At 33.9% G+C, this 16,496-nt stretch overlaps 1 protein-coding gene across 1 annotated transcript in view; it reads left to right on the top strand.

Annotated features, from left to right (window-relative positions):
- The window catches only part of LOC111048816 (EEF1A lysine methyltransferase 2), a 44,309-nt gene extending 28,220 nt beyond the window's left edge, over positions 1-16,089 (top strand). Inside the window, exon 7 of the mRNA XM_039425480.1 lies at positions 15,888-16,089. Coding sequence (XP_039281414.1) covers positions 15,888-15,941 — 54 coding nt within the window. The 3' untranslated portion in view covers positions 15,942-16,089. The remainder of the gene's footprint in view (positions 1-15,887) is intronic.
- Positions 16,090-16,496: the final 407 nt, after the last annotated feature.

Here is a 16,496-nt window from a genome sequence, read left to right as displayed (position 1 = left end):
AGTCTTTGATTAGCAATGGTATTGCTATCCTTGTCTATCATTCAACAAAGCTGATAGCGCTATCTCTTTCTCGCTTTGCTCTGTTACCAGATCGTTTTTCAACAATGTAGACCTATAATTGACGAAATATTTTATCTCACTTATGAAATGTTATTATAGGAAAATATTATGTTCTTGATGAATAAAAGTAATGTAATTTATTATTTTAAACAAGATTGAACTGTTGATATCACATCACATATAGACCTTTACTGGTACAAGCTATATTCTATAGAAGGCAGTGGCTAGGCAGAGAATCGGCACCGCTGTTCTCCTATCTTTCTCTATCGCGTGGACCTCACGGTATTTAGATGTAAATATTCTATACACCGTCTTCTTCTATGTACCGTAGACCTCACTATAGGAACTTTGTGCTGCAATCTTTTCTGATTGATGTAAACTTTTTTGGCCCCATTCATATAATGGTCATAGATATTCAAATTCATTTATTTTGCTATAAAATAATAATAATATTTTATTACCATTCATCAAAAATTTGATGCCCTGTTAGGCTCGTGTTACACTATCTACCTACAAGTCTATGATTACATACCTTAAATTAATATAACTTGAGTTCAATCACAATTAAAATTTTGAAATTGATGATGAAAAGACATGATAATGAAGATTGTATAAATCAAATACTGTTATCAGTAGTAAAGTTTAAAGATTATGATGAAATATTGATAGAAGATATTGTGATATAATGAAGATTATATAAATTGAATATTATTTGTTATCAGATATGTTGAAGAGTTGTTCCATAAATAAGATAAAAACAATAGTATTTTCTTCTCCCTGCACACGGTCAAATCATCCATGCAGAGATGATATTCATGTTCATAACACTGTTATATTTTGTTAATATGTCATATTTTATGAATAAACTAATTTGAAATAAAATTGCATTGATAAATAAGCATAGACCATTGAAGGGGTTGTGTCAATAAAACTATTCAAGTGGAAAAGATAACAAATTGTGATTTTTTCAAAATTGTACAATATGGAAATGCCATTCACTGGTTTATAATAGTTTTCTCAAAATAATAATATCTTAGTTATCTTAATATCTAATTTATATAATTACTTTAATTGAACTCACGACTGGCGCTCTAGTGTTACTTTTGCCAGTAGAGCCAAAATTTTATTATTACTATTATTATTATATTAATAGTTGGGGGGGCTGTTATAACTCACATTTGGAAGAACTTTTCTTATGCCGAAAATTGACCATCAAGACTAAATAATTCTAAATAAACCTAGACTTTTCCCAACCTGTTTGACTTTTCAAGAATTCGATGTTCTCACAATTAGACAATTATATAATTTTGAATGTTGTAAAATTTATTATTAAGCATAAAACTGATTTCCCTCCTACAAATAACGCTGCCAACAGCCTATACAACCTAAGGCCTACAGCAAATAAATATTCAATTTACAATACTAGTAGTTCTGTGAACAGTAGACCTCACGCAGTATTCTCATCCACAAGTACCTGATGTCAACTGTTTTAAATGTTAACAAAATCAGTTCACGTTTGAATTTGTATTCCATAATATATTAATATTTATGTTAATTTAAACAATGAATAGAATATATTTATATTCCAGAATTTATATAATATTCATCCAGTTCCGTGTATTCATCTTTCCATCTAATGAAAATTATTATTTTTCAATCAAAAATATTATAATTTCTCCAGCATTATTTAGTTCATTTGATTATTTTTAATCACCTATTAAATTATTTTTTTCGAATGTGAGAATATTGATACTGATGAATTTGATTAGACCAAATTTATTAACAAAATGTTAATAACTCAATCCTTATAGATTATATTAGATTGAATATAACTTATCATACACATGATGAACATGTGTGTTTGTCAACTTGCGTTCAATCTAATAGAATATATAAGGTTTAAGTTATTAACATTTCGTTAATAACTTTGGTGTAAACCCAGCTTAAAGATGCATACCTCTTCAAGGTCTTTGATTGAAACTATAGACCTTATACAAATATAGACTGGCTTCTCCACACATCTGTGTAATCACTTGTCAGCTGATTTATGATGAATAATTCTATAGTCTGATTTTTACTCTAAAGGTGCGTACAGATATACGCACCGCGAACATAGCAATTCACTTTTAATCTATATCTATATCTATGTATTTTTACAGATACAGATATAAAAAGCTTGGCATCAGCTGATTAAAAGTGAATTGCTCATGTTCGCGGCGCGAAAATCTGAACGCACCTTTATATTGGCATATGAAGGAGGCTCCTTTTTACTTTCCTTGCCCTATTGCCATAGGTAAGGAAAGTATTGCTTTCCGAAAAAAATTAAGGTACCCCAATTTCTAAATTTCTATACGTTTCAAGGTCCCCTGAGTCCAAAAAACTGGTTTTTGGGTATTGGTCTGTATGTGTGTGTGTGTGTGTGTGTGTATGAGTGTATGTGCGTCTGTGTACACGATATCTCATCTCCCAATTAACGGAATGACTTGAAATTTGGAACTTAAGGACCTTTCATTATAAGGATCCGACACGAACAATTTCGATCAAATGCAATTCAATATGGCGGCTAAAATGGCGAAAATGTTGTCAAAAACAGGATTTTTCGTGATTTTCTCGGAAACGGCTCCAACGATTTTGATCAAATTCATACCTAAAATAGTCATCGATAAGCTCTATCAACTGCCACAAGTCCCATATCTGTAAAAAACATCAAGTGGAGTAGATTGAGCATGAAAATCTCTACAATTAATGTTCAGTAACATTTTCACCTAAAATTGAAAATAAGCTTTAAATTCCAGAAAATGTGATTATTCAAATGCAAATATGGTTGATTCTATTTAATCATTCACTATGAAGAGATAGCAGACCTCATGTGTGTCTCCAGCGTTATTGCCCTGTCACCAGCTGGCTCAAATCTTTGAATAGTAGACTTGAGATGCGCGGGAACACTAGCGTCAGGTGATCAATTTTCATAACGTCAAGGAAAGTTGTGTGAGTGCGCCACACCAGATTTTTCCTTTTATATTATCCTTGAAATGTAAAAGTTCCAAAAACCTTGTATATACGTCGACGAGCAATTTAAAAAGGAACATATACCTGTCAAATTTCATGAAAATCTATTACCGCGTTTCACCGTAAATGCGCAACATATAAACATTTAAACATTAAGAGAAATGCCAAACCGTCGACTTGAATCTTAGACCTCACTTCGCTCGGTCAACAATCCCCTAACAGTATATTGAATGTGCGAGAATAACTAAAAAACTTAAACAGAATATTAACACATGGAACAAATGCAATTACTTCTTCTATCTATGAGTGTTTCTTTCAAAGTTTACTCTTCTGACTTGTGTGCTTGCTTATTCTGCAATCCTTTGTAATTCATCTAGTACTTCAAATCTTATTTGTAACACCTGGTCCTATCAGTTTCTTTTTTCCATCCTTCCCTTATTATTCTTCCCCCATCCCATCCTTTCATATCTACCGTCTATTTCCTAGTACATGGATATCCATAGTTGGAAAAACCCTTCAATTTGCCATCCTTTTTTTTGCACCACTCTCTTTTTATTACGTATGTTTTAATGTGTATTGTTTTTGTTGTTGTTTGCATGTAATATTTTTGTTAATCTCTGTATTGGACTTGTATGTGTGTGTAAAAATAAATATATTGGACTTGTATGTGTATGTAGAAAAAAATAAATTTAATTGAATCTTGTAGATTTTGGAAGAGTTTTATATCACTCATTGATATTTTTTTCACAGCAGTAATGTGAAATGAAGAATACAGAGAACGAGTTGTTCAATGTAATTCAAGGCCTTGTTGAGACTACTCATAGAATATTTGAAATTAATTATCTAGTCAATTTATTAGTCACTGATCTTCAAATAAACAACAGAAGACGCCATCACACTGATGTTTCAAGAATTTTCAGTCTCTCTGAGTTGTACCACCAAGGAAACATCATCTTCTTCTACTTAGAGAGTAACTTACTTATTCCGTGGTTCTACCTTGTTTAAAATGTTGCTAAACTTTTTAGCCAAATTACTAGTATTTTCTGTGTTCGTCCTGATATTGAATTCTGAGCAGTAAGTCATCAATCTTGATATTATGCTAATCTCTCTTCCGAACATAAGTTCAGTCAATAAAGACATGAAAAAATCTGGAGTGTTACACTCACATGCCTTTCCTTGCTCATTGTACTGTAAGCCGCATTCTCAAACGAGAATAATTCAGGGGAATAACTTAATGACTATTGGCGGCTACACATTTAAAACTAACATGATCAAACTATTGTATATATTGTTTTCAGAGTACATTTTCCTTTGTGTAAATTGTGAGATTTGATGATTTTTAAAAAGTCGTCAAAACAGCCGTTCTACAGGTAAAATATCTCGAATACGTGTTCTTTTGAATAAACTGCTCTAGCTACCTACCGGTACCTCATGCACGAGAAGGAGGTTACAAAGTCCATTTCTCAAGGATGGGGTGGACCCCCTGTTAGTTTCCCAGGACGGAGACTCATGCCAGTTGATGGATCTGATACAGGGTATGAATTTTTAAAAAAAATCTGTCAACTCATTGTCGAGAAAATCAATGTAATGTCCCGGCTGCCTAAAAAGCAGTCGTTAGGTCATGTCAGAGGCCCTGAAATTGATCAGTTGCGACCTGAAAACTCTGACACCAGACCTGAGCCAGCAAGATCACTCGATATTATTATTATTATTATAAAAAATGAGTAATATATCAGGGAAAATCAATTTTTCTGAATTTCAGTTTTTAATCAACAATATCTCCCAATTATCACCATTCAAATGTAGATATAATTTAAACCCACTGGGCGTAATTTCGTCTCTACAATCTGAGACCAGGTAGAGCACTCGATCTCATCCTACGGTACTCTTTGTTTATAAAAGTTATCTAGGTACTCATCTACATATTTATTTCTTGTTCTGAATATGTGAACTGTTATTTGTTTCCATTATAATGTAGTGTAAGTATGCAATTGGTCTTGCAAGACCTGGCAATACATTGTCATTTGTGATAAAGAATCAATATACCCGTTACCAAATACCCAGGTACACTTAATAACAATTTTTAGCCTCAAATTGAGATTTCGCACAATGATAAAAGATGATCTATGAGGATAACCCGTTAGTTGCACTTAATTTCAGTATTTCCTAGTGTAGAGCTGCACATAAGAACACCTCATGGATCAAAATTTCAAACACTCATAACTTTTGACACAATGATCAGAGCTCATTCTTATAGGCTCGTCAATGCGGTTCAAAATCATGTACCATGAGTTAAATTTAGTCTGAAAATAAGAAATTTACTGTTGAGTGTACTTGAGCCATGATATATATAAAAAATAGACACAAAAATAGCAAAAAAAATACATACACAAACAATAGATACCTACATACACAAAAAATAGCCAATTTCTAATGTCCAATGGACGTTCACGTTATAATGATCTATTTCAACTTTGCGAATGAATATGATTATAAGAGAAAGTAATATGATTGTAATTCTCTTCTCCATCCTTATTATTAGCAAATCATATATGGACAATATTGTATTATCATCTTGAAATATTCACTCATCTTCTTTGAAGAGGAAAGAAGTTCTTTGTATCCATGTTTGTATTGCTGTTTGGCTTTGAAAGCTGCTTTCTTGTTCGAATTACATAAATGAGTCAAAAGTGACCTGCTAAGAGGGAAATGGGTCGCCAAAAACATAGGGTGATGTTATCGGAGGCTCAAACGTATTCCATAACAAAACCTTTTCTAGCTGAAACTCTTTTCGGAAGGAACATGGTGCTTTTCTCACAAGAGGGCTTATTGTCTGTCCAGTCTACAATCTGGAAGTTTTCGAAGGAAAGTGTCGAATATTCATAACAATAAGAATATCTACAACAATAGCTGACCCTCACACTATAGTATAGTTTCTTCGAATTCTGAGAGAAGACAGCTGGGACTATTGTTTCCCTAGCCAGTTTGCAAACATTTTCTTCAAGTGTTCCATTGAGAGGGAAGTATTTATTTTTGTAAGAAGAGGCAACATCAAAGTCACAGTGATATCAATACATTGAATACTAAAAAGGTCTTTTATAATGAACCGGTGGAGGTGTTTTATGAACCAATTCACCTCACACCGGATATCAATCTGTAACCGGTGGAGGTGTTCTATAGACCTCTTCACCTTACACCAGATGTCAAATTATGTCGCCGAGAATTTCTTTATACCATGACTTAGTTAATCTTCATGGCACAACGTGGACTATTAATTACAAAGAACTAAAATAAAGTTTAGGTCTTCAAGGACTAAGAACCAACTAAAGTTCTTACTTCTTATCCTTACTTCTTTCTTATCTTACACATGAGGTTCGAAAGACACTCTTGCAGTCTATCCCACCGTTGTGCACCAATGTAAACGGCGGAGAGTTTCTCCTCTCCTGTAAAATTTATTGACATTATACTACTATCAAACATCTATTTGAATCTGTGATTAGTTGGGAGCTTACAGTGGACTCGTTCATCCAAATGCACATATTCTCAGCAATATTTAATCGTCACCTATTTTAGCAACTAATAACTACGAGCCAGGAACTTCAATGAAAAATACTTTAAGATACTTTAAAAATACTTTCAGGTTTAGACCTGATACACGAAAAAAAACTGCAATAACATTCACTCAATTTCACACTATTACAATTAATTGGCTTCTTATTATATAGAATTCATTTATTAGATTGGCTTCTTAACACTAATTCTATTTCCTATTCAAAGAGCAAAACGAAGTTCTAGTTTATGGTAGTTTTAAATTGTGAATGTTATTCTCGTGGATGTCGATTCTAGAGAGCTATAGTGCATTATCTTGAGTCTTCGACCATGTATAGATGGCCCAATACATCCTATACATTGTCGAAATTTAAATCACCACACTTATGATTGCCGTCTGTCATGGATCAGTAGCCTCTCCACCATAATTTTGTGTATTGCTAAGTATATTAAAGTATTATCGAGTATTATCAAGTGTAGGCTATTAAAGTTTTATAAAGTGTTCTAAATGATAAGATACTGAAGTATTGAAGTAATGATTTTCACAACACATCAAGATCATTATCAAACTTGCTTTACTTGGTTGACCCCTTACCCTCCACCCCATTGATTCAGAAAAAAAATTAGCTTCTACACACACTCCCCCCATCTATACAAATTATCGTCAGTCATACTACATCACTAGCTTTTGTGGGACCTCCACACAAGAATTTTATTGATTTAGAGAGAACCCAAGAATTTCAAGAACGCATAGATGGGGAAGGGGGATTTGTACCCCACGAGATTTCAATTGGAGTGAAACCTAAGTATCTCATAGGCCCTATCCAAAACGATTTCAAGTACAAGCTTAGTCAAAAGTATAAACTTCAGTGAATCATCATGAATGGAAATCGGTATTCAAAAGTCTGTATTCAATACTCTGTATCTCGAAAGTCTTAAAATTTCTCTGTATCTTTAAAAGTCTTACTTTCTTATTTAAAAATTGAAGAAAACTTGGAAAGACAAAGATATCGAATTATTGATATTTTAATCTATTGCAGCAGTCATCATAATATGATTATGAATATGAATTCTAATATTATGTGTAAGCTCTAATTATTAATGTTAATACTCAAAATTTCTCATATAATTATATTTTAATTAATAATTAACTGAAGAGTTATTGGAGAGTTTGGAATAACAAAAGAAATGCAATTGCGAATATTTAATTGCAAAATCATCATGGAACTTCGTGGAGCATAACCTTGGATTATTGTCATAATAATAGATTGCAACATGTGTTTCATTTTATATCATTGAAAGTCTTCTTCCTCTTGATTTTGAGTAAACATTCCAAATCAATAGAATATCATTTAAAAGGACATTGAAAATACTGATGATGATGTAATCTAAGTCGAAATTATGTTCTATCATGTTAGTCTATAATATGAATGAATGAATGAATGAATGAATGAATGAAGTTTTATTCTCAATAAGCACAATACAAGGAAATGTAAAATACATGCATATCAAAAACAAACAATCAAGATTATTATATACAAAATCTTATAATATGAGATATTTTAATATTATAATGCAACTTATTACTTATTGAGAAAAATACAATCCAGCACGTAAGATGCAACTTACGGACCGCTGGAGGGAGTCTAACACACTATTTTACTAAAGCAATAGAATGGACTGAAAAAAAAGAAAAAAGAGAGGTAAAAAAAACATTTATGGGCTGTAATCAAAATAGGATATTAGTATTTAATTATTAAAGAGATGATGCTAATTAGAGAAAGCAAAAGAAAATCATTAAAAATAGAGATTCAAATTGTGTGAAAAGATTAATTTATTGATTTATGTTGCAAAAAAAAACGGTAAGAAGAGCAGGGAAAATACAAAAAAAATAAAGAGGAGAAAAAATAAAAAGAAAAGCAAGATAACAGAATGCAAAGTTAACAGAATGGAAAGAAAAATAGACGGATTAAACAATAATTATGAACAAAAACTCTAGAGCTTCGGGAGTGAGTGACAAAAGCCAAATTTTAATTAATCTCTTAATCTTATTTCCACAATTACATGCAGCAATGGCATTCTTGACCTCAAGCGGCAAAGCATTATAAAATCTAGGTGCCAGGAAAATGAACGTTTTACGAAAAAGAGTGCAATTGGGTTTAGGACATCTGACTTGGGAAGCCGCAGTCCGCCTGGTCTGTCGAAGTGCGGTAACAGGCTGACAGTAATCAATTGTCACACCTCTATTTCCACTTATATTGAAGAACAATGACAAAACCTTGAATACATATAGGAACCTAACAGGCAAAATTCTAAGATGACAGAACAGTGGAAATGTATGATCATCAAACCTACTGCCCGTTATCAATCTTATAAAAGCTTTTTGAAGTTTAATAATTGGATCCTGGTTAGCGTAATAGGAGCTTCCCCAACATGTGATTCCATATTCAATTTTGGAATGTACAAATGAAAAATAAAGTTCCTTCATTACATTAAAATCGCACAAATATTTAATGCGATGGAAAATCATCAAATAGAACCTTAAAGACTTCTTTAGAGTTTCAATTTGTTGCCTCCAATTCAGATTTTCATCCATTGAAAGACCCAAATATTTGATAGTCTTTGCTGGACTGATAGGTACTGGGACAGTCACAGCTAGAATAGGAACAAACCGGAGAGTGAAAGCGCAGTGGAGCAGGCAAGTCAGCACTTCCAGAGAGACTGAACATCATATAATTAGTTTTGGCTACATTAATTTTAAGTTTGTTACATGTAAACCATAGAGATATTTTGTTCAAGTCAGACTGCATTTTCTGATGTAAATCTTGAAGGTTATTACTTTTATATGAAAGAGCAGTGTCGTCCGCAAAAGCAGTTATCCGTCCATTCAATTCACCATTATACAAATCATTTACAAAAATTAAGAAGAGAATAGGGCCAAGAACCGAACCTTGCGGCACACCACAAGTTATGGGTAATACTTCACTTGCAACGTTTCTGATCCTTACATACTGTTTCCTACCCTGTAGGAAGGACTTAAACCAATCTAGTGGAATTCCCCTTACACCAGCACTCTCCAGCTTGCGGAACAGCAGACTATGATTAACTGTATCGAATGCTTTACTAATATCCAGGAAGATTCCCGCTGTTTTGCCACTACAGCCACTGTTTAATCCTGAATAGACATATTCCAAAAGATGCTGTAAGGCAATTTCTGTACAAAGATTTTCCCTGAAACCGAACTGGCAGGCCGAAAAAAAGTTGCAGCTATTGAGGAATGAAAGTAATCTAGTTTTTATAATTTTTTCAAATAGTTTTGACATGACTGGTAATAATGAGATGGGTCTGTAGTTTTCTTTACTGAGTTTATTTCCTTTTTTGAAGATGGGAACAACAGTAGCCGACTTCAGTATTTCAGGAAAACAACCAGATACCAACGACAAGTTAAACAAATATAAAAGAACTGAAGAAATAGAAGAAAAGTTATCTTTAAGGATTCTAGCAGTCACAACATCGTCACCCGAACTTTTACGAGTAGAAAGAGAGTCAACAAATGTTTTGAGTTCAACAAGTGTAACAGGGCTGAAAAAAATAGATTTATGGCTAGTTTTAATTCTGAAGGACTCTGAAGATTGTGCCTGAATATGGGTGGGTAAAGCAGGAAAAGAATCAGAAAGATTCTTAGGCATTTCAATAAAGTATTTATTCATTACGTCAGAAACTAGGCGATTGTCATCAATTAAAATACCATTCTCCTGCAACACAATATCCGTATCTTTATTATTGTCTTTTACTGGAAAAGTGTTTTTATTGTTTTCCACTTTTCTCGGGGGTTATGTTTTTGAATGAATAACTGTGAAGAGTAAAATAGAAGTTTGGCCTCTTTCACCCATACTTTTATTTTATCTTTCATATTTACGAATTTTCTTTTGAGGATCAAATTGTTTGGATCATTTTTATGCATCTTATGCAATTTGTCTCTTACATAAATGGCATTGGACAAACCAGGAGTCATCCAGGGCTTTAACATTTTTATGTTCTGTTTGTATTTAATATTTTTTTGTGATTCTACAATACAGTTATTTAAGATTTGATAAAAAATATCAAATGCTTTGTTAGTTTCGGGTTCTTCAAAGACAGGTTCCCAATTTTCATATTTTAATAAGGTACTCAAACGCTTGTGGTCCAATTTTTTAAATTCAGACTGCTGAATCCTTCTCTTTTCAATAACTATAGGCAAAATACAAGCCACCGCCCGGTGATCCGTGATTAGGGTTTCAATGACAGCAACTTTGTCAATGACAAAAAGATTTGAACGATATGATAAGTGGTCAATACAGGTTGAAGATGACCCCACTACCCTCGTCCCTATATCTACTAACTGCTGCATACCATTTTCATTGAGACAATTTAGATACGAATCACTATAATCATCCGAAACACTAACATTTAGGTTAACATCCCCTAGACAATATAAATCTGAGCTCCTGGTGGTAGCCAAGAATCTATCAAAACTGGCAATAAATGTATGCCGATCACCTAGGTGAAATCTGTACAACCTAACACATTAAATAAATAATTCTTGTATTTACAAAAAAGTAACAGTGAGTCACAGTCAGCAATGCAACAATCCTTTTTAGTGGCAGTAATAGAAGAATGAACAAAGATCACAACACCGCCCGCCCTCGTCACAGAACCAGCAGCAGCAAAGCTTTCATATCCGACAATATTATATAAATTTAATTCATTCATATCCTGCAACCAGGCTTCACTTAAAATTATTATATGTGGCTTGGTTATTAAATTATTAATGTATGAAAGGAAGTTATCAAAATTAGTATTTAGGCTTCGGATGTTTTGATGGAAGAACAAAATACCAGAATCCGAATCAAAAAACTCATTCACTTCATCAATTGAGCTTAAAAGAGTCGTTTCAGAATTATTCATTCGCTAACTTTGAAGTTTAAATTAACTAGCATCAATCAACAATTGAACTCTCTTCCATAAATTTGATATAAATGGGGGAAAAATAAATGAATCCTTTGAACAAATGAAAATCAATTTGGCAAAAGCAGCTCCACCAGAACATAATATGAATAGAAGAAAACAGTTTAAACTAACATGATTGATAATAAACAACGATAGACCGCTACAAAAATCTGTTATCAATTCGACTGGGATAGCCATCACAATCATAACGGAGCTTGATAAAGCTCTGAACTGAGTGATAAAATTTGTGTCACCAGTACTATGCTTTCCAATGCTGAAAATGTTATCATTACACAAAAATTGAGATAAACCAACTAGAGCACATCGCTTGACCCAATGTGCACAATTGGATTCATAACCTCTACGATATACTATTATCAAATAATATAAGTAATATAAAACGTTTGACCAACTAGAGAAATCAATTTTATATAGGAGAGAAAACAAACAATGAAAAATTAAACATTCCTTATTTCTACCCGAGTAGCGAAAGCGAAATTTTTGCAATAAACGAAAGTCATTGATATTTTCCTCTAGTATTGAAACATTAAGAAAAAACAATTTAAAGTCTATCGAGATCACTCAACGACGATATTTTCACAATCGGTTTACCCTGCTCCTTCCTCATTAGTATCTTCCCGTTCTGCACCCACAGATAAGCGTAGTCATATTTCTTCTTAGCCTCCCTGGCAGCTGCAAAAATTCTTCTCCGCGCCGGACTTAGACTCTCGTTGATGTAGACTACTGCCTGCTGCTGGAATCCAAGGTCCTGCGTCGATAAATTACGCTTAACCTTTCTCCTCGCCACCACCGAGAACTTGTCCTCTCTCCTGACAAATTTCACAATAATACCAGCAGGCCGATTGTCTCCCTTAGGTTTTCCCAGTCGATGGCAGACGTCAATTTTTTCTCTTGTTATATTAACATCAAGAGCATTACACACTCTCTTTACAGTTTCATACACATCCTCGTTTTTCGTCTCCGGTACTCCATAGATTTCAAGTGTATTGGAGCGTGTGTACTGTTCAGCATCTTCGAGCCGTGTCTCCAAGTCACAAACTTTCCTCTTAAGGCTTGTATTCTCTTTTTTCAAGTCCTCAATTAATCTAAGGCACTCATTTATTTTCAAAGTTTGATTAGTAATTGTATTAGTCTGGTCGTCAATCTTACTGTTTGCAAACTCGAAAGAAGCATTAAATTCCCTCTCCATTCGCTTCCTATCCTCTCTGGCCTCCTCTAGCATAAATATCACTTGTGATATGCTGGCATTGCCATCCTCAGCAGAAGACACAGCACTCATACTCTGCCTCCTCAACTTGGAACAAGGTGGGCATCTCCAAATCTGACCCTCGTTGACAATACATTCCACGTCTGCCTTGGTCATGTTAACACATTGAGGATGACTTAGTTTTTTACAATCACTACATGCAAGTTTGCTTCTAGTCGCCGGAATTGCAGCCTGGCATATTGTGCATGCAGATTTATCAGCCATATCAAACAATAAATTTTATGAAAGAACACGGTTTAATAGATAACAAATTAAAATATTATATGCGCCGAGTAAGCGAATAACTATGGAAAATAAATTTGAAATGAAATATACGGAAATCAGGGTAAATATGACAATAGAAGGTAGTTGAAAGGAAAATTGCGTCAAGAGGGCTATCGTGACGTCTTTATACGGATATTGAATGGGAAGCCCCTGAAACTGGAAGAGGAATACGACAGACAAAAGAAAGAAGGAAAGTGGATGCAAAGAATAGAAAAATTACGTGAATTATTGCGAAATAGAGAGTAAATAATAGAAAATAGCTTGAATAACTTTACGTGTAGAAGCTATCTCTTGTCGACCTGTAGAGTAGCGCAGCAACAGATAACAGAGCACTCGAAAAACAATGTCCTATCGCTTCAGAATCCAGAACTCGACTGATCTATAGTATCTATTGATATAGTATCTATCTATCGATCACAACTCAATGTGAAGCATTGAATCTATTGAAAGGAACAAATTAAAAGATTGAAATTATTGTTATGATAACACGGGTGAACACACCCTCCCCCCCCACTGAATTAAGAAACTCTCTCCCCCCTCCATGTAATATGCATCCCCTGGGCACCCTTGAAAATAATAATCATCCGTTTGTAGAAGAATGGTGTGAATTTGAATACAGTTGCTTCACATTGATTTGAAAGGTTAGTGTGAGGAATTAAAAAATAAGTTGGTTGAGACCCTCAACTTGACCCCTTAATTTTAAATGTAATATAAAACTAATAATTGCTAATGTGATCAATAAACTAATTAATCAATCTCCAAATAGAAATGTTATATTGTTTAAATTTCACCAGATGATATCAAGTAGAAAAATTGAACTCAACTTCCTATGCATTACTGTATCAACTCGAAATAAGTTGATATTTTCCTTAAAAAAATTATTTAGCCTTAAAAATCGATTTGATGAATGGTAAGGTGGGAAGTAATGCCATAGTAATCTATTAATTCATCAAATGAATATTGATTGTTTATAGTTCACTTCTAATAGATCACTATAATTTCCCTATGGATTCCTACAGCAACATTCCCTTAGAGTAGAAACATAAGAGCTGTTTTCCCACAAAACAGCTTTTTACTTTTCCTTGCCCTACTACCATAGGTAAGGAAAGTATTGCTTTCCAAAAAAATTGAGGTACCCCAATTTCAAATTTTCTATACGTTTCAAGGTCCCCTGAGTCCAAAAACATGATTTTTGGGTATTGGTCCGTGTGTGTGTATGTGTGTGTGTGTGTGTGTATGTGTGTGTGTGTATGTGTGTGTGTGTGTGTGTATGTCTGTGAACACGATAACTCCATTCCTAATTAACCGATCGACTTGAAATTTTAAACTTAAGGTCCTTATACCATGAGGACCCGACAATAAGAAATTCAATAAAATTCAATTCAAGATGGCGGAAAAAATGGCTGATAATTACTAAAAAACCATGTTTTTCACGTTTTTCTCGAAAATGGCTCTAACGATTTTCTTCAAATTTATATCATGGATAGCTATTTATAAGCCCTATCAACTTGCATAAGTCTCATTTCAGGGAAAATTTCAGGAGCTTCGTAATATTCTTAAGAAAAATGGCGGAAAATGACTAAAAAACCATGTTTTTCACGTTTTTCTCGAAAACGGCTCCAACGATTTTCTTCAAATTTATACCATGGATAGCTATTCATAAGCCCTATCAACTGGCATGAGTCTCATTTCTGGGAAAATTCCAGGAGCTCCGTAATATTCTTGAGAAAAATGGCGGATAATGACTAAAAAGCCATGTTTTTCACGGTTTTCTCGAAAACGGCTTCAACGATTTTCTTCAAATTTTTACCATGGATAGCTATTCATAAGCCCTATCAACTTGCATAAGTCTCATTTCAGGGAAAATTTTAGGAGCTCCGTAATATTCTTGAGAAAAATGGCGGAAAATGACTAAAAAACCACGTTTTTCACGTTTTTCTCGAAAACGGCTCCAACGATTTTCTTCAAATTTATACCATGGATATTTATGCCATTCATAAGCCCTATCAACTGGCCTGAGTCTCATTTCTGGGAAAATTCCAGGAGCTCCGTAATATTCTTGAGAAAAATGGCGGATAATGGCGGATAATGACTAAAAAGCCATGTTTTTCACGGTTTTCTCGAAAACGGCTTTAACGATTTTCTTCAAATTTTTACCATGGATAGCTATTCATAAGCCCTATCAACTTGCATAAGTATCATTTCAGGGAAAATTTCAGGAGCTCCGTAATATTCTTGAGAAAAATGGCGGAAAATGACTAAAAAACCACGTTTTTCACGTTTTTCTCGAAAACGGCTCCAACGATTTTCTTCAAATTTATACCATGGATATTTATGCCATTCATAAGCCCTATCAACTGGCATGAGTCTCATTTCTGGGAAAATTCTAGGATCTCCGTAATATTCTTGAGAAAAATGGCGGATAATGACTAAAAAGCCATATTTTTCACGGTTTTCTCGAAAACGGCTTTAACGATTTTCTTCAAGCCACTAATCTCAAGCCACTAATTATAGCCGACTGATTACTCGTTGCCATCGCTCAAACTACTTAGTTTTGCTGGTAACGCCAATGATAATATTATAATCGATTTTTAAATGGAAAATATTTTAATTTTAAGTTTTTGCAATGTATTGTATATGAAAATTTTTATATTTTTCACATTTGTAAAGTTTGTTTAATGATTTTGGCAATAAATATTTCTTTCTTCCTTTCTTGTATTGTATAAAGGTCCCGTCTATAGACTGGTCGCACACTCCGGCATCAGATCCTTTGCAGGTGTGAGAAGTGCCTACATAGAAGTGTGTGCCTTAGTAGCGTGCGCTGATAGGACGATCGAGTCCTGTGGACATAGACCGTCGTTCGAGAACGTCTCCTCCCGTACACAGGTCAAGAACGTTAACATCCACACGGAGTCCCTCAACATTACCACACCGTTTGTCAGTACGCTCGACTCTAATATCTATCCTCTAATGGGGAACGAGTTGTCGTTCATTGAGTCGATTGATAAGTTCCGAGGGTATATACAGAAGACCTACTTGTTCCTGGAGAAACCCAAAGATGTACTTACTTTTGTATGAGATTTTTATAGTTTTAGACCCGATTTCTAGATAATTTATCAAATCTTAGGTTGGGCGTACACCGGTTAGTCAAGATAAGACTAGTCACGTTTAGTCACAATACTTCACATAGTTGCTTATAAATAATTTAAGGAATTGGCATTAGAATAACCTATTTAGAATATTGAAAACACGGATTTTGTCAAAAAAATGTCACTTATTTATTATAAATTAACATTTGACAGCATCCCAGTGTTTTCATTATGGATTTATATCACGA

Source organism: Nilaparvata lugens, chromosome 4 (genome assembly GCF_014356525.2).
Source record: "Nilaparvata lugens isolate BPH chromosome 4, ASM1435652v1, whole genome shotgun sequence".
Taxonomy (NCBI): Eukaryota; Metazoa; Arthropoda; class Insecta; order Hemiptera; family Delphacidae; genus Nilaparvata; species Nilaparvata lugens.
This window is presented reverse-complemented; position numbering and strand designations above follow the sequence as displayed.